This window comes from Taeniopygia guttata, chromosome Z (genome assembly GCF_048771995.1).
Source record: "Taeniopygia guttata chromosome Z, bTaeGut7.mat, whole genome shotgun sequence".
In the NCBI taxonomy this organism is placed as follows: domain Eukaryota; kingdom Metazoa; phylum Chordata; class Aves; order Passeriformes; family Estrildidae; genus Taeniopygia; species Taeniopygia guttata.
In genome coordinates, this window is record NC_133063.1 from 39526952 (window position 1) to 39553364 (window position 26413).

At 41.0% G+C, this 26413-nt stretch overlaps 1 protein-coding gene and 1 pseudogene across 5 annotated transcripts in view; one reads left to right on the forward strand and one right to left on the reverse strand.

Annotated features, from left to right (window-relative positions):
* Positions 1-1517: 1517 nt before the first annotated feature.
* Positions 1518-13327, reverse strand: LOC140681954 (Golgi to ER traffic protein 4 homolog; annotated as a pseudogene).
* Positions 13328-13484: 157 nt separating this feature from the next.
* Positions 13485-26413, forward strand: part of ACO1 (aconitase 1) — a 43385-nt gene continuing 30456 nt past the window's right edge. For 3 of the 5 annotated variants that reach the window (XM_041711477.2, XM_030257957.4, XM_032744076.3), the window contains exons 1-2: positions 13485-13641; positions 25609-25732. In XM_041711477.2, coding sequence (XP_041567411.2) covers positions 25636-25732 — 97 coding nt within the window. In that variant the 5' untranslated portion in view covers positions 13485-13641; positions 25609-25635. Of the gene's footprint in view, positions 13642-13804; positions 14148-25608; positions 25733-26413 lie in introns of those variants that run through there. The other 2 variants (XM_072922702.1, XM_032744077.3) reach the window with 2 other exon arrangements.

The window sequence follows — 26413 nt, forward strand, 5'->3', positions numbered from 1 at the left end:
ATTTATATACAAGATTATATAAATTTGATGTGGTGTCAATATCACATCATGTTTTTATCCTTAAGGAACACAGTTCATTGTACCAGAGCTCTCTTGACACTCAGTATGATGAAATTCAGCTGCTCAATTCTTTCATGAAGCAATTTATTTGTAAGCAAGCTTCAAAAAACCTGAAAATAAAGAAGCATTTCAGGTCCAGGTGAGATCCAGAGGATTTTATAAGACTGTATAAATATGGAAGTAGTGGATGAAAATCAGATGGAGCTGTGCTGTTTTTTAGTGGTCTGTCCTGGCCTTCCCATTTCCTGGTTTCTCAGCTATGAACAATTTCATCCATCCACTCACATGACAGGAGTGAGAGTCATTAGCTTCCCAAATGCTGGAGAATCTTGCTAAAATTCTGATTCTATAAAATGTTTTCTTTACTTGTTGGTGAAGAGAGGAAGTGTGAAATCCTATGGTACCTGTCCCATAGAGCCATAAGCAAAAGCATTTCTAGATTACTGAAATCTACTATACTGTTGACTTCTCTTTTCTGAATTCTCTTCATTGCTGCAAGTAATTGGAAGAGAATGACACAAACCATATGTGGAGGTTGAAAAGAAAAGTTTAAAATAAATTGTGGCTTCTGAGAGCCAAGAACTTAAAAGCACGGAAGTTGTTTTGAATGTGCCCTCCTGTTGGCAACCAGTAGGGAAGAAGAGCTACAGGGGGGTTGGTTTCATTTGGCTTAAACTAGCACATCAGTATTTGGAAATAGAGGGATAATGCTGTTTTGGCTCATGATAGGAAGTGGTTCATGAAGTATCATCTTCCTAAGCAAGACAGGTTTCAGATTTGCAATTTTTTCATCTCTCCAAGTTGGTGATATCTGAATCAAAAGTAAATTCTGATGTTCATTTTAATAGGATACTGTTTATTTCCCCCAAAATCTCACAGCTGAAGAGACAATAAAAGTATTACATCGTGTTTGTGCACTTTTTGTCTTGCAATGGAAAACAAAAGAGAAATTCGATTTCTAATACCTACGCTACAAAAAAAGTAAAAGAAAAAAAAAAAGGTGCAAGTACCTAGCACATAATTAGTTTGTTTTTTTAATTTTTTGTTTCATAATAGCTCTACAGTTACTTCCTGAAAAAAGTCTTTACAAAAACTGTTCTAATCACAGAAATAAATCAAATGCTGGCTTGTTAATTAAAAGTACCAACAGCCCCTGAGTAAGAGAAGCAAAAGCCCTGATATGGAAAGCCAACAAAGTTCTGGATCAGTTCCAAGTTATGTAGTAAGATATGGTATGTCTTTCAACTTTTTATTTGATTGCCAGATCAACTATACCTTTTCAAATAAAGGTTATAATAAGGAACACATTAAACTGCATACTTGAAACAAAATTACATATTAATGTTTGTATATCAAATATACGCACACTTTTCACAAGGTACAGAGACTTAGAAGAAATTCCTTCAGTTTAAATTCATCTATCTCTTGTGGGAAAAAAAAACCCTACAGAGATCCCATCAAGTAAAACATCTTTATTTCACCAAATTCATTATAGTCAGCAGTAGTAAGTATTGAATAAGTATTTATCGCAAGCAGACATAACTGCAGAATTCATATTTTATTCTAGCATTGAGACTCCTTGCTATGTCAGGAATTTCCCTAATTCTGCTAACAGAACTGAGACTTAGTAAATAAAAATCCATATCTGAGCTGAAAGTAAACTGTGTAACAACATAGCAAAGTAGCAAAGTCAAGAGGTTGAAATTTAAGGCCCAGCCAGCTAGCAAATATGATGATATGACAGGCAAGTTATTTGTGCTTCAAATACACTGATTTTAATATTTAATAGCTTATTTCCAACTCTTAAGTTTTAGAACAAACAACTTCCTGACAGAGTACATAAAGTATTTGCTCAGAGTTAATGAATCATTTCTCTGAGAGAAAAACACCAACCAATCAACAAAAAAAAACCAACCAACCAAAAAAAAAAAAAAAAAAACAAACAAAAAAAAAAACCAAAAAAAACCACTACCAAAAAACAAACAACCAAAAACCAGCTAGGGTTTGATTTAGTGTAAAGGATTGCCAGTTTAACTTCTTTAGTTATGTTTTGTCTCTGGACCTAGGGAACATGAAAGCACTTCTTATGAATAGAGTAGTTTAATGCATTCTGAAATGCAAAATATGCAGAAACACCCATATATGGAATAATAGATTGATGTTAAGGTTTAGTAAGAGTTATGCACTCTGAAAATAAAATTTCCTAGTCTTGTTGTTAAAACCACATTGGATTTTCTGATTCTACACTCTAATAATGCATCAGAAACCCAGTATATAGAACACCCTTTTAAAATGTATGTGTCTATGTGTAAATATATAGCACTATTTATTTCTGTGCCTGACAGTACCTGTTGCCTACAGGATAGATCTACTCCTTCACCAGCAACAATGTAAAGAAATACTATGTATGCTAGACTCCAGAGAGATGTGCTCATGCATGAGATTCTCCTTTGGCTGTGTCACTGGTGCCCATGTGAATGACAGGAGGTTGTAGTCTAAGGGCATGACAAAAGCACCCCAGGTCAAAGCCCTGACAAGCAGCAAACCTTCTGAGACAGAGAGGTCAGCAAAAGTAAAATCTCCAGCCACCATGACTTGTTCTGTCCTTGAGGAGCTCAGATGTCTTTCCTGACCAAGCTTGTTTCTGTTTATTTGTTGTCAGAGTATTGCACCTGAGTGCCTTCAGTTCATACCTACATGATGAAAAGGAATCATTCTCCTGTTGCCAGGAGCCACAGGCTCTCAATGTTTCCACCTTGGGAGTCTCAACTTTCCCACCTTGTGAGTCCAAACCTACTACAGAGTCCAGCATAGCCTTTTAGCTGTCCCACCTCTTAAGCAGCTGTTGAAGATAAATTTTTAAAATAAGACATCACTGTGGAATTAAAGGAGTTGATGGTTAAATAATTATAAAATTATAATTAAACAATTATTGAAAGATAATTAAATAGAAATGTAATTTAATAACTACAGCCCACTGCTGTACCGAGAACCCAATGGCCTCAGGGTGGGGCTACAGATGTCTACAATGTAATGTGGTTGATTTGTAGTTAACTTGCCTTGGTGCAGGAGTACCACCACAGCAGTTCTAGTTTTGGCTAGTCCTGCTCAGGATGGTTCTGTTAGGTCCTGATAAGTTGTGGTGTAGACTCCTTGGTTACTGAGAAGGCAATGGCCTGCCACAGTTCTCTGGGTGTGCACAGCAGGGCTGACTGGCGGTGATGCCTGAACCAAAGTGCTGCTCACTTAGCCAGAGTCCTGCACCCATCACTGCTGCAGAGGCACAAGCACCACCTTAGAGGGATCCTGTTGCCTTCCTGCTCATCCTCCCCGGTGCTGTGTGGTCTGCTGCCTTTTCCCATAGCTTCTGCACCAGGCAGCTTTTTATCTGAGCCCGGCACCTCAGCCAAACTCAACCTCCTCAGTATCACCCTGGGAAGAGGCACCTGGCACTCCATATAACCCTATAGCTGCAGGGCCCCCCGTGTTCTCTTGGAGCAGCATCTGGGCTGGTGCTAACGGGCATGCTATCATGCTTGCTCCAGCATAGTCTTCAGCAGCTCTTTGGTGTCCCCTGTAATGGGAGTGTTGTGCTAAAGCCAGCTGCCCCTCACCAGTGGGTCACTGCTCTCCTCTAGTACAGATGAACAGATGTCCCCCTGATCAGGAAAGTACTGACTGGGAACTGCTGTGTTCCACAATAAGGAAAACAGAAGGAGAGGCAACCAGTGTATCTCTATCTGTGAAAAATAAGCTGGTCTGTTATGTGCCAAGTCCCCATTTGCTAACCCTGGTTACCACTACATTTCCTTCTTCTGTTCTCTATCAGTTTGTAACTAAAATGGGTTCTGTTGAGTGCAGTCCATGGTTGAATAAGGGAAAGATAATTAATGACAAAGCTGCTGCAAGCAGTGGTTTTGTAGGTGTGTATTTAATTGAATAATGTGGAACAGGAGAGGACTCTGCAGCTCAGAGCAGGGGCAACCTTACAGTTAGATCCAAGTTCCATACTGAAACAGTTCCCCACATTGTCCCAGCAGGGCTATTGACTTGCTTTATCACCTTGTTATGCAGATGTAGCTTTACAATGTGCAATTCAGTTCAAGATTTCAGAAAGAATGTAAGTTTTCCAATCCATGCTGCAAATAAAACAATTAAAAACTGGCTTGTGTTCTCTGTGACATAACTAGATAGGACCACTAGGCAGTCATTGATAGAAATTGTCAAGGTGTGCGGGGCAGACGATAGCTTGGGCAACAGTGTGACATTTCAGAGGGTCAGCCAGGGAAGGAAAAGTGGCAATGACCCATATTATTGCAGAACCGGTGTGCTTAAATTCCCCATGGGCCAAAAGAAATGATCATCCAGCTTAAAAATGGCCCTACCAGTAAGTTAACAGCAGTCCTGCACCTGTGTACTACAATATGGGAACAGGCACCAGCACCTCCAGCACCAAAGCTGTGATGGGCCTGGAGATAAGCTGAAAGCTCACCCCAAATCCAGGGACCCACCTAGAGACTGGTTACAGGACAGAATAGCCATGAATCGTGCAGATTCCTGTAGGTGTAGAAGAAGGGATTACAAGTGACCTCACCCCTGGTAAATCACAGTTGTACTAATTAAACAGCCTTGCCCTTAATGGGTCACAACTGTGACTAATAAAGGTAAGTGTGATAAAAGGGGTAGGTTGAGTGATCAAGGAGAGCTTTGAGGTAGAGGAGCCTTGAGGAAGAGAGGCAGGCAGTATGAAGGGTATGCATGTTACTTATGGCGGTGGAAGCCAGTTCTAGTGTGAATGTCTCTTAAATGTGCATCTCAAATTATGCTGCTTGGCTTGTCTCTCAGTACTTTTGGCACCAGCATTGCAAATCAATTGCTCCCCTTGCATTTCAAGATTCTCCTTGGAAGTGGGCAGAAGGCAAGGAAGCTTTCTCAGAACAGAGATGGTATTGGGTAGGCCACGAAGCACAAGTGCTATGTTTATGGTTTATTGAAAGACTGTGCAAAAGGGAACACCAGATCAGAAACTGCAGACTGTGTTTAATCAGTCCCAGCTGCTGGATTGGAAACACACTAGCAACTGCTTCAATTGGTTTGTTTGGCTACTTTTTGTTGGTTTCTTTCTTTCTTTTTTCTTTTTTTTTTTCCATAAATAATATAGACTGACAGTATAAACATTCCAGCAACCATTTCTAAAAGAGCAGAGGAACCCTTTTAGGAGCCAAGAAACAACTGCAGGATTCAAATTAAAAAAGTGTCTTCAGAGTCATCAATTCATCAGATTTACACAGCACCGAATGACGACAACATTCAGTTGAGCTCAATAGGACTGCTGTCTTCCTGACTATCTTCTGTGTCATCTTCCCCAGTTACCATCAGAATGTTTAAAAGATTTCCTAACAATCCCCTGTAGGATAAGTTATGCTTGGATGGAAGTCCAAAGAAAAGCTGTCCTATTCTATCTAGGTACTCATTATACAGGGTGTCTCTTTTCAGTGAAGGTTGATACTGTTCACACAATACTGTACATACTGTTAGTTTTCCTCCATGACTTGCCAACAACAGAAACCAGATGAAGTTTAGCAGTGATTGCACGAAGGGCAGACCCTTCTATATTGAAGGATGTTTTTGTGTGTATGTCACAAAAACAACTAATGTGCTGGTCTTATTTTTTAAGCAGAGAAATTGTAGTATTGCCTGAGCTACAAACACGTCCACCTCAAGGGACATGGGACAAGCAGTATTCCAGCAGCATATTTGCACAGCCCTGACCATCTGTTGAGTGCAAGAAAGGATATTGAGATTCACTACAGTTTTGGTCTGTCCACAGGGTAATAGCTAGTAACTGGTGTAGTTTTGAATGTTCAAGTTTTCCTGATCCCCCACTGGACCATTTTAGTGCTCTGGATATGAAAGTCGCTCTTTCAGGAGAATTTGAATGCATTAAACAAAACAATTTAGCCATGTTTTCTAAAAGGTCTTCTGCTACTTTTGTATCTGACTTCTCCAAAGACTCCAAAACCAGCACGGACAGATCAGCAGCCCTGTTTTACTGGTTATGACTGAAGAACAGTAAACCTCTGAATACATTAGTTCTCTTGCTTCTGCATGTTTTCCTTGTGACATATAACTGAAGAAGAGTGTCCAATAAATCTGGTGATGGCCCAACGTGATAGCGAGAAGACATGATAAGAAGGAAGGCAGAGATAAGGCAGCCCAAGAGTTGCCCAGGTAGGAGCTGCAGAGGAACATGGCCTTTGAGTCATGGAAAGGAACATGGCCTGGAGTTGTGGGGAGACAGTGGCCAAAAAAGAGCTGTGAGAAATAAGACATCTGGGAGAAGAGCTGCAGAAGTCTGGACTTCGATTTTAAAAAGAGTTATGGCTGCCATCTGGCATGGTCCTGGGGCGGTGCTGCATTCCCCCACCCGCTGCTGGGCGTGTGGACGCCTGGCCTGCCAGCTCTGGCTGCCCTGGCTCTCTTCCCTGCTACAACCTGAGGAAGCAGCAGCTAAAGCAGCTTCTGGCACTGCAGGAGTGGCAACAGTGCTCTGAGAGACAAAATCATCAGTATGATGACCCACACAGTGCTATGAGACACCAAGTTGACTAAGGAGAGGTAAGCCAGCCCAAGAAATAGAAACAGAGTAGTTTTATATGCTAGTAAACCATATGCATTATTTAAAAATATTTGTATAGTTGTAAATCCTAAGTATATGTAAATACGTCTATTTAAATATGTTTTTTTTAATTAAAAGAGAAGGGAGAAATGCAGGTGACCTTGTCCCTGATAAGTCACAGTTGTACTAATTATCAAAGAAGAACAGCCTTGCCCTTAGTTGGTCACAGCTGTGACTAATAAAGGTAAATGTGATAAAAAGGGTGGGTTGGCTGGTTAGGGAGAGCCTTGAGGAAGAGGACCTAGCGGAAGAAGACCTTGAAGAGGTAGAGGAGCCCTGAGGAGGAAAGAACGATCCAGAGAGACACAAAGAAGAACAAAACAAGGAAGACAGTTGCTGCTGCAAAAGATCTGCTGTGAGGTCAGTCTGGACCTGATGGACCAGGTCATAAATGAGCTGCAGTCATAAATGAGCTAGGTAAAAGCCTGCAGTCAGAGGCAGCAAGGAAATACTTGGAGTGATTTTCCAGCAGGAAATAGCCATCAGTCAGAGTCTGTCAGAGAAGCCAACAGTAGGAGCTTGCTGTAGTCAGAGTCAGAATGGCTAAGCTTTAAAGAATAATAAGCCGGGACCTTTTTCATGTTGTTAAGTGAGTCTGTGTCTTGGCTCATTTCTACCCCTAACAAGAGGTCTGCTGCAACAGATGCCCACCACAGGCCCCTGATATTATGGAAATCTAAACAATGGAGTGTTGAAGTGCATTAGGAATAAAAAAGGTGAATGAGATTTCACTGATGGAAATGAAGCACTGGGGGCCTGGTAACACTTCATAGGACATTTCATAGAAGATCCCATTGGATAGCTTTCTCTTGGCACAATCACAGCTTTTCATTAAGGTCTCTGGTAAATGAGGTCGTTTGTTCACTGAAGAGGGATTAACTATAGAGGCACTATTTGCACATAGAGCAGTAGCAGAGGATTTCCCACTCTCATGGCATCTAGATATTGCACTCAGAAGCAGGGTAAAAAAGCCCACCAACTGTATTTTCTGCTATGTTATCCCCTTCTTCTGTGTTTGTGTGCAAAGAATTTAACTACTTGCAAACAGACAAAAAAGACAACTTTTGTGAGATGTAATTTAGCTCTGTGCTCTCACTTTCACTAGTGGTCAGGGTAGATCAGTCACGCTGCATTTGCTTTCTGCCTTCAGAAGTAGGAAAATATGTCAGGGAAGCATCCATCCCGACTGTGTCATATCATAGGTGATGAGATCTTCTCTGTTCAGGAAGCCTTGGAAGCAACTAAGTGGAATATTTTTAAATTGGGATTGCTGCTTCTATTCAGCATGTTGATTTGCTGGGGAAAAATTGAGGAATCAAAAAGCAAAGTAGTAGTTCAAACATCTTGGGAAAAATAGGCAGTATCCAATTTTTCACTGAAAACTAGTTAAGAACGCTTATTCATATTTAGGCATAACAATAAGTAAAACCTTACAGAAGAGCAGTCTACCATTAGAGTGCAACAAAGGAATTCCTGCTGCTCTTCTGTGTATCTTTAATGCTCTTTGAGCAAAACATGTATGTATAGGCAATATAAAATGTGGACCTCTTTACAAAAAGTGTGTTTTCCATTGATTTCCCTTGATTCCTATGTGCCTGTTTTTAACAAAGTTCTAGATGTCAGACCAGCTACAAGCAATTACTAGTCAGTACAGTGAATGAAAGGTAGTGTTGTAGTATATGTCCAAGGCTGTTATGTTTACCAGTCACCAAATGCATGCAGCAAGCATGTAGTAGGAAACAGGTGCCTCTTAGTAAGGGTTAGTGACTGTGTACCCAAGTTCTTTAAGCAGGTACAGCAGCAAAGTGAAAACTGCTATCTTAGACTAGCCACATGATAGATGGTAGATTTCCTGGGCTCCAGAGTTTGTTTCTTCTACCAGCTTTCTGGAGTAGTTTACTCCCCACTTCATGCTGCTCTATCAGATGAGTAACATGTTCTGCCAGAGTCCTGAGCTCAGTAAAGGAATATTAGTGCTAGTGCAACACAAACTATGAAGAGCACAAGTCCAGGCTTACTGTGTGCAAAGGTGTTGTACATTGCCTATACACCAAAAATTTAAATAACATTCTGAATATGGGTTGTTTTCAGATGAGCATTCATGGGAATCAAGTCCGAGTTAAAGTCTTCTACACCATTCCAGATATGCAAGGAAATACACTGGTGGTCAGCAAAGACATCTGCATTTACTGCGAGTTATATCATTATTCTTGAAAGGAACAAGAACAGTCCTTCCACTTCTATGGTGCGAACAGTTTTTCTTTCTCATGCTCCATACAACAACCATAAGCTCATCATAGATTATCTACTTTGGAAGAAATTCCCCAAAAGCATTACACAGTCTGGTGCTGAAGGTGCAGTGGTGGCAGTGAAGAGTTTAACTTGTCTCAGACAACTTGTTCTTTAATTTTTGGTACATGGTTCCATCCTCAAGTCCCTTTTCTTCAGTTCCTGTGGCACAGTCGAACAAAAGGTTTTATTCTGCAATAAAACAGTATAATTCATTGACAATACACTTGTGTGAGTTTCTACTTGGGACTAAGAAGAGGATCTAAACTCCCAAGTCAATGCCCTCTCACAGGTAGGAGTGACAACAAGCCTCCGCTAAACCCCGTTTAACCAGTAGATGGCAGAACTTTAATCTTTGTTTTGCTGCTGGAAACGAAGTTCAGTAAACATTACTGCAATTTTCTGAAGGTTCATTTAAAGAAAGACAGTTAACTAAATTAGTGCTAAGAACAGAAGCAAATTAAACATATTTATTAAAATATGCCGACCACAGAATTTCTTTTGGAGGATGCACAATCTTCTAATTAAAGAGGGAGATGCAGTAGGCCCTCAGTTCAAAAACCAGAATCTGCTATGGTATTTCTGAGAGGTCTTCTGGGAGCTGTCAAACCCTCTATTTTCAGACTTGTACTCCTATTGCACACTGACAATTTGAACAGCTTATAACAGTCATGAATAACAGTGAAAGCTCACCATGAACTCCTTCATGAGCCACCAAACATATTTTCCTGTACTCAGGATAAGCTATAGGCCATAACCTGCAAGCTACCATCTCACCAGTTCTTCTGTTCATTCTGAGATGGCTTCCCAGAGTCAGGAAAACTTTTACTGAGTGTTGAACGCATTTGAATATATGAATTCATATGTTTTGTAGAACATAGTATGTTAAATTATATACCCTTAGGTGCTGCTTATGGGGACACAGCACTCCAGAGCAAACCTAATCAGGGCTTTTCATTACAGAGAGCCAGAAAAAGCAGGACACATGCAGACACTTATTTTTGCTGACAACTCCAAAGCTCTGAGTTCTCTAGGCTGCCAGCTCAAGGTTATTGCCTCCCTGTCAGACCTATCGTAGCCCAGTTTTGAGACTGATTGCAGCAACCCTGTGATTGCAGCAATCCTGTGATGGTTGCTGCCTCAGAGATCAGCTGAGCCTGCATGGAAGATTGCTACACCACTGAAATCTACTGCTGTATGTTAAGGCTTTATTGACTGTAATAAGCTGAAAACAATCTCTTGGCAATTCAAAGCATTTGTAACTTCTTGATAGGGTCAGAAAGAATGAAATATATATTGAGACACACAATAGCAAAGTCAGCAATTGAACAGATATTATGTGCTCCCTGGACTTCTAGGACATTGGCAAATAATCTCAAAGAACACTCCAGAAGGAATCTGGTATTAGACCAAGCTCCTTGGAAATGGATTTCAGTAACACAGAAAGGACAAAGGAATGACACACAGTTCCTCATCTGGTGTGAAATAATTTCTTGAAAAACCCTAAAAGCACTGTAGGATGCACATGACTGCAACATGAAGGACATTGTTATTCCCATTTGCATCAATTTTCACTGCAGGAACAGAGAATAATTTTCTTTAATCCTGATTTAGCACAATGCATGATTGTCCAAGAAAACTGTTGGACATCCTAGAAATCTGATCCAAAACCCAAGAACCCATTTCAGTAAGCATCTTCCTACAAACAGTGGATCTAATATAGTTCTTCCCTCCTGGCAGTCTTGGGAGAAAGGCAAACCCACAGGTTTTTAGTCATGTGCTAAATAAGACACATTGTTGTAAACTCAACCCCAGTGACAATAATACTCAAATGCTCAAAATACCAGCAATAACATTCAGACAGCATTGCCATAAACCCTTTAATGAACAGCCAATCCCATGATAGCTTCTGTGTCCTTACAAAGAACCAGTACAGGCTGAAGCAGTTCTGACTCTCTTTCTGGGACACAGGATCTTCCCTTCTAATATCAACTCAGGGGCCTTCCCTCCCCACAGAACAGAAAGTACAAATCTTGCAGATATTCACTAGGAAAAGTCAGAGCTGATGTATGGATTTCCCATTTCTGTTGCTGACCTGCTATTTTCTCTAGTCTTTGCTTTTTATCCAAGAGATTTTAGGTCAATCAGATTTTGCATCTATTGCTCTGGTATCTAGGTACGGAGGATTTTATTAATGATTCAAAACTTAGTGATATACATGGGCCTTGGAAGTCTGTTAGAAACAGCAACAACAACCAAATTAAAATTTTTAATTTTTTTTTTTTAAAGGAAGTGACCCAGAGAAGCATTACAGGACTTAATCTCACAAAGAGGAACGTGTTTCAAATGTTTTTATCACTATTAATTAAACATATACAAAAATAAAAACTTCTACCAAATAATGAAAGCTCTAAGAGGTTTTAGAAATTCGCTGTCTTTTCAGACCATCAGAGTCATCTATTGTTTTGTAGTGTCATGTAGAAACATGGGCTTCCACCTTGATGAGTGAAAAGCCAAACTACAAACATGACTGTGTTCTTCCAAGCTCAGTCTTAGGAACCTCTCTGGCCAAAGGTTTAAAAATAATACTGTGAATTAATGTCCAGTTCCATGTTAACTATTTGGTAAAGCAAATTGTAAATTCTAAAAAGCAATACAATTTTAAAAGAACTTAGTGCAAGTGAATTATTCCATGTGGTATTTATGCTGGACAGAAACCAGGCCAACCTGGAAGAGATTTTGAGCAATAACTCAAAAGTACTGTATGTTGTAGATTACAGGCTATTTAGAGGTATAAGTTAGAGAATAGCAGGTTTAACTACAAATGGTCCTAGAAGTCTCAACTGTTCCAGTGAAATCAGTAGCCGTATGTCAAAGCCAGGATTTCCATATTAATTAAAAAAAAATCCTATTCAATGTATCTTGTTTGCTAGATCCTGGGGTCCTTCCCACTGATTTCTTCTGGTCTGACACTTCCAGCTGGACAGTGTATGTACGTAGGAGAATCTGACAGCATAGGTCAGTATCCAGGATTTCAGCCCACAAACATGAGACATCATGGGCATTTTCTAGGTTTCATCCTTCTTAGAAGTAGAGCTCAGCACTTCCATTTTCACTCACCTGAGACTTGCTCCTCTGCAGCAAAGCCAGCAAGTTTGCTCTTAGTCTAAGCTTTCTTCAGGTAAAAAAACCCAAACATTCGAGACCTTGTTTTACTCCAACTGTCAGTGGTTAGCATGTCTTCTAGGCAGTGCCCTCCAAGACCTTACCAAGACTTGCAGAATATTTACATTCCTTACATGCAATTCCTCTTTACTATGTATACAATTATTTTCCTGGAATTAGATAATTTTTCGTTTACTTAACTGTTAAGCAAAGTTTCCTGTCTGACCATCCAGGAATCACTCTGGCAGGCACACTCAAGAGCATGTGTGCTGGAACAGAGGTCACTTCACAATGGGTGGCTCCAGTGAGCTGAGAGGTTCCCTGTTTGACTCCTACACACGCCACTCTCACCTAGTCAGACCAGGTTTCCTTACTGGCTGGACCCCAGGTTTCCCATGACAGAGTCTCAGATTCCCAGAGCAAAGCAAATCCGAGGCTTTTATACCCTCAGTCTAAGCATGTGAAAGTCTGGGGTCTTCCAGCTGAACCATTGGCTCCTGCTGTGTCTCTCAGTGTCTGCTCACCTATCTGGGCCACAGGGTCCTGCGCCCTTTGTTGGGTCAATGCCAATTCCTAGCCTCTTCTGCTCCTGCTACCTAGAGCTCAATGTGCAGCTCCCACTGCAGCTACCCCAACTACTTGCACTGAATGTATTCCTCAATATTTTTCAGGCTCAAACTGGACACTATTCTACTGGCAACACGCTGGACACCGATAAAGTCTCCATGGCACTCAGCTATGGGGGTGATGTAAATTATGTCCTCAATGATGTCCTCTACTCTGATATTGTTAACACTGATGCCATGATATTGATCTTGACCAGCTTGTAAGTAACAGCCTGTTTCTGCAGCCAGTCAGCTCTCCTCCTGCCAAGAGAAACAACAGGACGTCCCACTCCTATTGCACTACCTCGAGTATGGGGATGCAATCCTGTGTGTCAGGTGGTGACCCGAGCGACAGCTGTTCGCTTCTGGGCCCGGCCTTCACTGACAGCACCTCTGGGCTTGAGAGCAAGCGCTGGGGCTGTGAGCACGTGGTGCATCTACAGCCGGCACAAGGCACATCACTGCCCACACCTGCTGCCCATGTCCCAGTGCCCGTCTTTCCGATTACTCCCACCGCACCAGATCTGGCCTTGACCTCGGTACCACCCTCCCACCCACCCTTCCACTGTCACAGCGCTCCCTGTCCTCCTCCTACATCCAGGGAAAGGGACTGGCCGAGGAAAGCGGCGGCTCTATGCGGGGCCAGGGCTGCGGGCGAGAGGGGTGCGCCCGCCAGCCCCACGTCCCCGTCGCCCGGCCGGCCATCCGCTCACTCGTCCTCCCTCCCTCCCCGCCGCCGCTCCAGCCTTGGGCCGCGGGGCGGAGCCCGCCGCCACCGCCCCTTCCCTCTCTGTGCGCCCCTGACGGCGAGCGGCGGCGGCGGTCTGTGCTCCTCGCTCCCCGGTGAGTGTGGGCCCCGCCGCCCCGCTCCTCTCCCGCCCGGCGCCGGCGGCTCGGGTGCCTGGCAGCGCTTCCCCGGCCGCGGGGTGCCCGTCCCGGCGGCCAGGCCACGGGGGAAGGTTGTGGGGCGGAGGGGCGCCCCTCGGGACAGAATCGGGACGGGTGCGGGCCCGGGCGGAGGGCGGGGATCGGCGGCTAGCAGGGCCCGATGGCAGGACGGGGAATTCTGACGTCTCCCGGCTCCGGCCCCCGCGGTGAGCCGTTGGATCCAAGAGCCGTTGGATGCTGCGGAGGAAGGCGGCTGCGGCGGAGCAGCCCCGCGGGGCACCATCAGAGCAGGGGCGGGCTGTGCGGGCCCGCCGCGGCTCCGGGGCCCGGCCGGCGAAATCTCCAGCACTGGCTTGGGGCCGGCTCACAGCCAGTACAGGGACAGCTTTGGCGGAGAAGAGACAGAGGAATAGATTTAGTTCGAGAAGAGCGGAAGAGAAATTGTGCTGCCCTGTCTTCATGTAGGTGAAACTTTAGCATTGGTTTTCCTCCTGGAACTGCTCGAGCCTTGTCTGTTGGTGTTTCAGTAGTATCTAAATGGTGCAATGTGAAGTATACGTATCAACCACACAGCAACACCCCTGTGTTGGAAAAAACCTCAGTAGATCTGCAACATAATTGGGACAGGGAAGGGATGGAAGAAAATAATTGGACGGTGATGTCTATAAAGTGTTGGGTTTTAATAGTTTTAGGTGACAAAATAATCTGGTTCATGTTCATGGCACAGACAGCAGGTGCAGGTATTCTGTAACAATACTGGAGGTCATAGCACTGATGGGTATTTGCCTTTTAATTTAATGTGACTTAGGACTGTGGCTGTGAAAATGCCGAGTTTCAGTAACTGGATCAGATATATGTTTGGATTAGCCCCTGTTAATGTTCAGTACGTTTCTGCGTTTCATAATATCACCACAGCTCCCATTTATTTTTTAACTTGAGGTTGTACTTTGATATTTAGTTTCCACCTCTAAAGCTAGTAAATCTGGGGGGAGGGGGATAAAGGGGAAGACGGAGAGATCTGTACTTTAATATTTTTTAGTATCAGCAGGAAACCTGGTCTAAAACAGAGGATTCTCTCTCCAAATAATTGGAATTTAATTAATATATCTGAGCACTCAGTGCTGTTGCTATTGTTCCAACTGGATTTATCAATCTGCAAAACCGAAATAAAGGAAGACCACCCTAGAGAAATATTAACACTGGAATGTTTATTTAGTAATGCTTTGCTTAAAAGCAATTGTGCTTCATCAGAATGTCCTAATAAACTTCTGGGGATTGTTACTGCTTCAAAGAAAGTAAGAGATATGTAATGGGCATAGAGCAGGAAGTGCAGCTGAGTTTTGTACCTTCCAGGATCTGTGGTATGTGTGAGGATTTATTATGAAAATTATCAATATTTTACTCTTCTCAGACTTTATAAGATAGAGGACATTCCTGGAGAAGCTTTCCATGTAATAAGAAGCCTGATAACTTAGGAGTGCTTTACAGAGTACATCTTGCAGACTATTGCTGAATTGAAAAGACCACAGGGCTTTCAAACTGCAGGTTTTTGTCATATTGTAATTTAGCACCTATCTTTCTCTCTGGTTGTCTTTGGCCAGACAATGATACACTCCAATTTTGATACTATTTGTTTTTATAGTAATAGTGGAAGAGCCAAAACAATAAATGCAGAAAAATAGAGAAGAAATAACATTTAAATAGTAAGAAATGGAACAAATCTCTTTTGCCAGTGTTTTCCAGCAGAGTCTCACTGTAGGATTGAGAGTAAGAGCTGGAAATTTGCTCCCTCCTTGGAGTTACAATACACTTAAGATAAATTGAAAGATGTGAATTGAGGAGTGGTCCCTTTGTGTCTTGAAATATAGGAAAAGAGAGGAGTCTTAATTGTGTGAAAATGAAATAATTTTTTTTCAGGGATTTTGCTTTCACTGCTGCCTTAGGGATGGATTAATTCAGAAGATTTCCTCTAGGTATTTGGCACTTCCTTGAAAGAACTGGGACATCCCACAGCTATAGATATGTATGTATGTATGTGGGACTTCAATACTTGTAAAAGAGGGTGTTCATTTTGGTTGTTCGGGTTTCTTTTTTTCTTTTTTTTTTTTTTCCTACCCTTTCTATATGAAAACTGTTACAAAAAAGGTGATTTAAAATTGTTTAGTGGAACTTAATTTGCCTCCCCAGGGAGCTTGGCCAGTAAACTCTGCTAACAGTAGTTTGAGTTCATGAAATTGTATCAGACGCACACTTGTTGTCCTTACAGACAGAAGATGTGGGTGTTTGAAACCTGGGTTCATCTACACGAATAGTTGAATGGCTGCTGAAACTACAGGCAGAAGTTTTTAGTGTGGGAAAATTATCTTTATTTCCAGACAACAAATTCAGGATTTGTCTTGAAATGGTGTGAAAAGTTAGGACTCCACAGTGTCAGATTATTTCACAACTGAAGTAATCCTCTTATCAGTTTTTCATCCTGAAAGGATCCTTCCACCTACATATCTTCGTTAGCTCTGAAACAGTTCAGATTTCAAGTTGCAGAAAAGGAGTTTTCAAGGTGCAGAGAGTGCAGTTTATAGAGCTGGTATAATGGTAATAGCATGAGTACAGAGCTGATTCACAATACTCTCATTTTGTTTGCCTTTCCCATGCACCTCTGCTGCATTTCTTCACCCTTCACAGGAGTCTTTTGAAACTAACAGACCAATACTGAGATGTCTTTTAATCTTGCCTTTTGACATTGAACCAAAATTTCAGACCAAATCTTTGTACACATGCTCTGTATTCCACATTTCTTGCAGCACTTCCATGTTGGTTTTGTGTTTTTTCTAACTAACACTGAAAGCTAGTTCTTTGTTAAAACTAGTCCAAGCTGCATATTTGTTAATGAACAGCCCAAGAGTACTAGCATGGGGTAAAAAAGCAGCAAGTTTGTATAGAGGTAGGAAATAGGCTAAAGTTCAGAGCTCCTCTCTCAGGAGGTGGGAAAAAAATTTCAACACTTCATTTTTCAGTGTTTGGTAGTCTCCAGATAAGCTTCCTTTTGTTCTTGGGTGTAATGCTGCTCATTTTCCTGTAGCAAAAAAGAAAATTAATCTCTGCTTTTATCTGGGACACTCAGTGTGCTGAGAAAGCATTCCCTTAACACTTATGCCTGCTTAATTATGATCTGGATTTTGTTAAGACTAGATTTCATTTCAGAGGCTGTCTGAGAGCACATGAGAGCACACTACATATGTGTGGTTGCCTGGATTACCAAAGACTGGTGAGATCTATATGAGAGAATTGTTTTGATTCTAAGCTATAATACCTGTGTTGAGGTGAGAGAGGAGGTAGCATTTGGCTTTCTGAAGGGATGATGTGAAGGAGTTTAGATGCCCAGTTCCAAAATGTAGATATTAAACTTCCAGCTCACTTGGAGCTGGAGTTACTTAAGACCTCAGTGTTTGATTTCACAAAACTTGATCTCTGACCTAAAGTTTCAGTTCCAATATGTGCAATACAGAATTGCTAACAAAGTGGAATGGTCAGAATACTTAGGACAGCCTATGAAATACACAGATTATGGGGCTATGCAATTAGTGACCTGTTTAGTGTGTTGGAAGTTTAGCACTTTATGGATCTGAATAGGTATTTTAGCATTGCAGTCAAAAGTTTCAGGTGGCCAAAGAAAGCAGGAGCATCTGCAATGCAAAGCTCTGTTTGTTCTAGTACAGTGTTTCTCTTGAGCATTAAAGTTGAAAGTGGTTCTCTGAAACTTTGCCTAGAGAAACCCTCCTTTTTCTATTACTGCATTTTTTCCAGTGTGGGATACTGATGTACTTTATACTGGCAGAATAGTTGCTCAGTCATCAAATTGTTAGCGGACTTCTCTTTAAGGATCTATATGTAATGATGGACCTTTCTATGTAATGAAGAAACACAGAGATTCTTTCTCGAGTTTCTTTAACCACTGAAATCTCCTCAGTGTCTGTTAGCAGCAATGAGCAGTGTACATTTGTTACATAGTGGCCTTATCTGCCACTGGCAGAGTGTTAAATAATAAGAGCTTCTCTAAATCAAAAGAAGAAACCTGTGAGTATTGCACCAGTAGTTGCACTCATCTGTGCATAATTATACATCCGTGAATAATTATAGCATTTTATATTTTTATAAAACAAGACTCTGCTTGTTCAACTTCTAGTGTTGAAGTCTATCCAAATGCTGGGGGCATGTGTGGCCTTGAGGTGTTTTTTGCTTATGGTTTGTTTGTTTGGATTTTGCAGTTTTTTTGGAGGGTAGGTGGGTTTTTTTGTTGTTGTGTTCTCATGTGTATGGTCATCTCTAGCAGTCTGTTGATTTCCCCAGTGTAACAAAAACATTTTTGTTAGGCAGTTTGAATATTTTAACTAAAAAAAATTCCTACCACATAGATGTATTTATTAGGATTTTCTTTCTAAACTGACTTGAATTATGGATGGATTTATTTAGTGAAGTTTTACTACTTTAGACACCTGATTGATAATGAAGATGTTGCCTTATCATATCAAAAGTGCTGGCTTTTGTCAACATGCTTAACATGGCCATTCTCCCTCCTTGGTTTTTGGGTAAGGTACACATGCACAGAACATCATGCAATTCCGTTATGATGGAAGTTCCTACATGCTGGACCTGCTTAGAGATCTCTAGTCATGGCTATGCCAACTATAACTTAGGTAAACTGGAATTAGTCATCAACTTTTGCAGTGGAGGCTCCCTGTTGAGTAGAATGTAAAACCATGAGAAAAGCTATGTAAATTTTAGAGGCTCAGGGCAATTATTAATTGCTCTTTAACAAAGAGCAATAGCCATTAATTAAAGAAATGCTGTTCAGCTATATGTAACTGCTTGTAATGTCACAAAGTGCACGCTTAATGTTGTGATGAAGAATTTATAACTCAGTAGCTCTGCTGTGGGCTCTGCTTAGATTTTTTAAGTTGCTTGCTTTTGCTGTTTGGAGGTGCTTGTTGCAAACTTGGCAGCGAAGTACAGATAGATACAGTGGCACTCATTCAAGTGGACAAAATCAAGGGAAATAACTTGTGAGCGTAGGAGTGATAATTGCAACAGAAGATGGTAAGATCAGATTCAGCATGGATGAAAACTGTTGCATTTTTCAAGCAAGGCCGTGAATATTATGTCCTGCCTTATCACCAGGCAAGGACTTTTGCCATGGTGGTCCTGCCAGCTCACCTCTTGTTTTCCCAGTTTTCAGTTGGAAGTTTCATGCCAGAAACATAATATTTTATCATGTTTCTTCACAAATTTCCTTCAAGTACCAGCAAGTCTGAGCTTTCCCTTTTTTCTTAATGACTGATAAAATTGCGTCTTTGCTTTGCCTACGTGTAATCTTTTTTACCACTTCAAGAGTCTGGTAAAATGTTCAGATTAAACTGCTTTGCTGAGTGTGTGCTTCCCAGCAATGGCCATGAATTTACCCATATTTCAGGAAAAAGAGCATTTGCTACTTGAAATCTGTTTTAGTTAATATACTAGGTGTTTAGTTTTATGAAGAGATGTCTAAAATTAGCCCCTTATCACTAATAACATAGACACCCTTTCATGATTAGAAAGACAGCAACTAAGAAGCCAAAGATGGAATAGTAAAAGCAACTGTGGAAACATATGTCTCCAAGTGAGATTAAATGTACGTCTGTACTAAAATGCTGAATAACCATGGCTGTTCTGCTCCTACCTTATGGCCTGAAGCTTAGACAGAAGTTTTCTCATCCAGAGCCTTTTTCCCTTCTGCTGGTTGAACAATCTGTGTCTTTGGTTTATCATCAGGTACTTCTGTAATAAATGTGATTATTACTAATCATGAGTCTTTTGTAAACATTTGTGTTTGGTACTACAGAAAGAGCATGGTTTACTGTCAGCACGTATGTAGGAAAACCACTCAGTGTGCTACAGTTGTCTCTTTTTCTGGATGGTGAGAGATGAGTGGATGCTCTGATATCCCTAAAAACCCCAAAATAATACATATTGTTGATAGTATGGATCTGTTTACAGTCAATGGGTATAAGTGCAGCTGTTATTTAAAAATAATCTCTTTTTTTGTGATGTGAGATTACTGCTTTTAGTCTGACTAGCTGTGTTCAGTTTCACCTTCAACTCTAAAGAGGGTAGAATAGTGTGCTATAAAGTGACATCTAGAACAGTTTTCAGACTTTTTCTCAGGTATAGCAAGAGACCAAATACTTTTTTCCCTCTCTATGATCGTCATGAGATAATTTATGCAAGTACAAAATTACAGGATATATTATGATGTTTTCTCAATTATATTAATTTCAGTAAAATTTATTTGTTGTCATTGTTCCAAGTTACAAAACTGCCTCCAAAGGGATCTGAAATAGAGTCAAGTAGTCACTGTCAATCAAGAATGTGCTTTAAACTAAACCAAGTCCTCTTCTAATCAATGTTGTTGTGATGTGACCAGTGTTGTGTTTGTTAGACACTCAGAAATGTGCAACAAGTGAAGATTTGAAAGCACACATACAACATATGTTGAAGTCTCCTGTGAAATTTTTTTTTTTTTAAAGAAAAGATTTAAAGTTACTTACTTAAATCCTTTTTATGGAGATCCACATGAAACTTTAGTATACTTTGAATGTATCTGATGTAGTTGATTAACGAATAAGAGAAGACAGGGAAAGAGGATGGACAGACACCTTTTTCCTTCTGTCCCCTTGGACATGTTTCTTATATCATGATCATCAAAGGATGTGTCCTTTAGGACACCACAGAGATAACCACAGACAGTACAGCCAGCAGGCAGCTTTGCAATGATCTTCTGGTGCTACTGAACATCTGAGGTCTCATAGTAAAAGCTGTTTGCTGGCACACTCAATACAGGTGAAGTGAGGAGTGTTGTACTAAGATTTTGTTTGTTCAAAAAGCCTTTTTAGAGCATCACAGTGCAAAACTTGTGTTTCCAGAGAAATTTGAACTGTGTCATACATAGGGATGCAAACAGCATGAGACAGCTGTTGTGGGCAAGGATTCATTCTCTACCCTTGCAAAAGGGTAGAGAAATGTTGCATTTGCAAAACACAGCTTCCTTTTTTTTATATTTGGAAAGCTATGGCCTTATCCAAATAAATTTGCCCCTCCTGGTATTCATGGTTGCAATCTTTCGGTACTTCTGTTTCTCCAAGGGAGAAGGAAAAAACAGAAATCAGACTTTCTGAGATGAGCTGATGTGCAGTCTGGGTGAATTGAGGTGCATTCTAACAAGAGATTGAGTGTGATGGTAGAGTAATGAGCTACTGCATTGATGTAACAAAGTGAGTGGAAAACAATATTGATAGGGAGCTCAGATTCATAGATTATCAGCATTAGTGTGGGCTGGATTGTGGCTTGTGGCGAGGGCTGGTCCTGGATGGTTGGGACAGACTGAGACAAGAGATCTCTCGAAGTCAGGTGTTAAAGTATACAGCTTATTGTGGGGTCCTGCTTGGAGCTGCTAGCCACAGCTCAAAGCAGGCCCCAAGGAGAGGGGGCAGGGAGAGGTAGAGCATTAAAAGAGAGGGTCTAAGAGGGTAGAGAGAAGGGGAGGGAGAGAGCGCAGGAGAATGGGCAGGAGAAGGGGGCCTGGTCTCCTGGGAACGCCTTATCGATGGGGTTTGAAAGTGGGTGCGGAATAGGACTTTCGACCAATGGGATTACAGATACAGGATACTTCAGGGGAGGGTTACAGATACAGAATAAACTACATTTTTGAGAGATGAGACAGAACACTGTATCTGACCCTTGGATCTGTCTTGGGTCAAAAAAAGGAGTTACCTTCTACTAGCTACATCACCATCCACAGTGCTTAGCAACCAAGGTCTGCCATCTCAAAGCTTGTTTTCATCTCAGTCTGGCTCACAGTCTCTGTATTTTCTAATTCCTTTGCTAAGCAGTCATATTTATAAGGCTTTCTTATTTCATGCTCCCCAACAGTGGGTGTTGTCAGAATTTTAATAGTAGGCACTAAGGAGGTGCTAAAATAAGGCTGTTTGTCTGGTACACATCATATAAGAGATGCAACCCTTTAAGAAGGTTCCAGTACCTTGAGATTAGTCCATTAGAGCGTGACACTAATAATGCCAGGGTTGTGGATTAGAATATCATATGGGCCATTCACTTGGACTTAGTGATCCTTGTGTGCCTTCCAACTCATTCTTTGAGTCCGTATCAGTAGTGAGATGCTCCTTTTTAAATCCTGTTCAGCATTTTCAGGTTTGAATAATCCATGGTTTTTTATGTAATCTTCACACAAACAGTTTTAAGGTTGTTGGGCAGAAGATCAAGTACTGTTTTGGTATGTCTGAGCAGGTATTGATGTGGCTGTGCATTGGCCATGGTCAGCGTGTGTGACCCTGCATGTTGCACCAGTACCAGGCAGACAGATGTCTGCTCTCCCATGCTTGGCATATTTGCATTTCAGTGCCCGCAAAACACGAATAAATATTCCTTGCTCTGTAATCACAATTTACTAAAACTATCAAGTTGATAAAAAAGTTATCATGTATCTATCACTGTGATGATTTAAAAAGTTTTGGTATACTCAGTGTGCAGAGTATTGCCCCCAGATTTTTTTCTGGCAAATCACTAGTTTAGAGTTCTGTGCTGTGGCCACTGGGTTTATAATTTACTGTAACTACTACAGAAAATAGTAGTTGGTATGACTGAGCTTCCCTGTCTCTGTGAAATTTACTACAGTAATGCTGCTAGTTGGTATTTTTTCTAGAGATTTTAGCTCTTTTCAGCTATTTCTGAATGGCTTCCAGGTTTGTAATGGTGTTGTTCATATCAGTGTGACCAGGGTGATGAAAAGAATTTGTGATTAGGCCTTGGTCAGCCCACAGTTCGGCTTATTTAGTAACTCACTGATGAGAGGAGATTTGTACTGAAGTATCTCATACTATGAACTAAAAAAATTCTGTTCAGGGAAGATGGTGATTTCTGATAAAGTAACGTTAAGATGTAGATAATGTGTCATAACATTTTAATTTTCTTTTGTGATTTGCCAAGACATGGACTTGGATGTGAAATGTTCAAGCTGCAATTTGTACTTGGGTGAGAGTATGTGAACTGAGTACAGTGGACTTATGGTCATATCAAATTAATGATCTGCTTTATCTGTCAGGGGATATCCAAATATTTTCTATTTATGGCTACTCTTAGACTTTCCCATGAGAAATTGATGTGAATAAAATGAAGTTCTCAAAGTGGAATGCAAAAAAGTAAATCTTAACAGGAGGGTAGCTGGCAAGAAGAGGAAGGAAGAAATTAATTTTGATCATGCTCAGTTGTAGAAGCACAGAGTTTGCTTAGAGGAATAGCTAGTAGTTCATGCTGATTAAAGATCATGGGGCTTGTGTACAGGGTGAATATCTGCAAAGCTGGGAAGAGGAGTTTCAGAAAATAACTTGTCAATGGAAATGTAAGAGGTGATACATTTGAGGTTGTGTGTGTGTTTGCAGTCTGTTCATTTGCTGACCTTCCAACTTCCCTGGACATTGAGCTTTTTATCTAGAAATATATGTTGTTTTCTTTGAAAGAATTCTGGATTTTTTTTTTCTGTACATTATCTTGCTGATTTACACCCTGGACCTTTTTTGTTACCATTTCTGCTGTTTCTCTTTGGGTGTCTTCTAAATACATGAATTTTGAATTTTGAAAATACTGGAATACTTTAAAAATCCAATATAAATATGTTCCACATAGTAGTATTTCCTGAACATTGCATGAAACTAGCAGATGAGATAAATAAATTAATTCTTTGGCCTTGCTGGTCTGTTTTTAAAAAATACTGGACTTTGTACAGTCTCTGAGGCCTGTCATCTCATGCCTTATGAATTTTCTTGTTTGAAAAACTGGGGCAAGAGAAGATAGTGGTACTTGAATGAGGACAGGAACAGTATTCTGGGAAAACAAGGGATCTGAAAATCAGGCCTGTGGTTATTTCTCTACTAAAAACTTTTTGGTTGTGACTGGGAATATTGCCAGGCACTGCAGGAAAATTGTTCTCACTGTTAAATTGTTAGCTTGATCCTTGGCATGCGTTGGCCTAAGCCAACGCTTCCAGAAGAGACTTGGGCAGAGTTCAGGTCTTCAGTGTGTCCTAGGAAGTGTTCCATTAAGTAGTTTGCATATGGTTAACCTTTTCTGGACATTAAGAGATATTTCTGTAGTGAATTTAGGCCCCTTGCTGCTAGTTGGCCTTGCTACAAGGAATATCTTTAGGTCTTTTAATTTCTATATGTGAAGCTAAAAGTCCTAGATCCCAGAGGAATGCTTTATCCAGCAAACCATTAAGCCACAAAAACCAGTAAATCAGTAAGCAACAACAACAAAAAAAGATAATATTTTCAACTAAAATTATGCTTACAACACAGCCTATATAATTTTTTTTTTTTTGTGTGTGTGGTGACCCTTACAAATCTTTCTGAAATTAGGGGAGTTATTTTTGTCTCTGATAGCATTTGTAATCTTAGTCTATAATACTTTCTGTCTCAAAATAATAGTGTTTTCTGGTTTTGTTAAATTGTTTTTAATTTTGAATGTACATGTCTGTCAGTTTAGCTTTAGATCAATGCCACTTCTATTGGTTTTGGCTGGGATACAGGTAATTTTGTCCCTAAGAATTAGTATGAGTCTGTGTTTTTGATTTGTGCTGGAAACACATTTGGTAACACAGGGATGTTTTAGTTCCTGCTGGCAGGGCTTACACTAAGCCAAGGCCTTTGCAGCTCCTCACCTATCTCACCAGTGAGGAGGCTGGGGGTGTGCTCCAGGGTTTTCCTGGAGCTGGGAGGGGACACAGCTGGGGCAGCTGACCCCAGCTGACTCACAGCATATAGAGCTGTGAGTAGAAGGAAGAGGGAGATGTTCGGGGTTATGGAGTTTGTCTTCCCAAATCACCATGAGATGTGATGGGGCCCAGCTGTCCTGGAGATGGCTGAACACCTGCCTGCCTGTGGAAGAGGTGGATGTATTCCTTGTTTTACTTTCTCTATCAAACCATCTCTATCTCAACCCTTTAATTTTTTTATTTTGCTGCTCTGATTCTTTTCCTTTTCCCACCAGAAAAGAGTGAGGGAGTGGCTGTGGGTGCCTAGTTGCTGCCTGGGGTTAAACCACAACACACTTAAGAAATGGGACTGTGTTGTCTTGGTGGTTTGTAAATCACAGAGGCACAAATGGCTGTCTAGAAACAGCATAAAGAAGAGAATAATGAAGACAGAATTTCCTTTGTGAAATTGTGTCCAGAGGAGTGCAACGAAGATGGTGAAGGGGTCAGAGCCCTGGTTCTGTGAGGAGTGACTGAGGAAGATGAGGTTGTTTAAACTGGAGAAAAGGAGGCTCGGGACATCTTACCATTCTCTACAACTCTCTGAAAGGAGCATGTAGCCAGGTGGGGTCAGTCTCTTCTTGCAGGCAGCCAGTGACAGGATGAAGCATGTTCTCAAGCTGCACCAGGGGAGGTTAGTATTTTATATTAGGAAAAATTTATTCCAGTCACTGCTATAGGCTGCCCAGGGAAGTGATAGATTCATCATCAAAAGGTGTGTGTGTGTGTGGCACTTGAGGACATGGTTTAGTGGTGGATATGGTGGTGCTCAGTTAGCAGTTGGACTTGATGGTCTTAGAGGTTGTTTCCAGCTTTTAAGATTCTATGGTTCTAAATCACTTGGTGTATCCGTATTTTTCAAAATACTACTATCTTCCTTCAGACTTTTTATCTCTGAGGATGTGTTACAAGTAAGTTTGTGGTGGAAGGTGGATGACTGACAGTACCTTTTTCTTTGGTTCAGGCCTTTGTGTATGGGATAGATACATTGTAGACTGTGGGACATGTACTTTGTATGAAGGGCAGATGTCATTAAAATGTCCTTGATTTTTCTTTTGTTTTAGGGACACTAACTAGGGTCTTCAACAACCATGAGCAACCCTTTTGTACAGATTGTGGAGCCACTGGACCCGAAACAGCCTCTGAAGAAATTCTTTAATCTGAGCAAATTGGAAGATGTGAGATACAGTACGTTGACGACATAAGAGAAGCGTTTTGTTAGTACTGATGAACAGAACCTGAACAGACTTGGCCACACATTGGATGATACTTGGTCTCTGGCGAGACCTATGAATTCAAAAGGCGGACCTTGAAAACAAAATTTTAGCGAAATTTAGTTCTTGAAATTTAGAATGACAGAAATATTGGCAAGATCGCAGTAGTATTTTCTCAGCATACTGTGCACACAGCAGCCTTGTTTTTGCTGAGTGGGTGAGGCGAGCTAGGCAAAACTAAGAGCACAAGTCTTATTCTGCTAAAGGCTGGAAAGGCTCTAACACTGATATGTATGACTGAGCCAATCAGAAACATTCTTCAGGTTTGAAAACAGTAGTGGGTAGAGAGTCCTTTCTGAGGAGGCTTGTTCTCTGACATTTCCTCAGTCTTTCAGTGGTACTGGTAAAAATCTTAATGTCTGCCATTGACTTAGAAACTTGAGTATCTGTACCTTAGAGTTATCTGTGGTGGGTGTTTGGTGTTTCAAAGGGAAACAGGCGATTAAGGAGAATTCAAGGGAATAAGAGGAGGAACATTTTCTCTAAATGTCAGCAACACATACCTATTACAGGCTCTGATATGCGAGCAGTCAATTAATATCAGTCTTGGTCACTGAAAAGCAGAGAAGCGTCTTAAAGAATAGACAAATATATA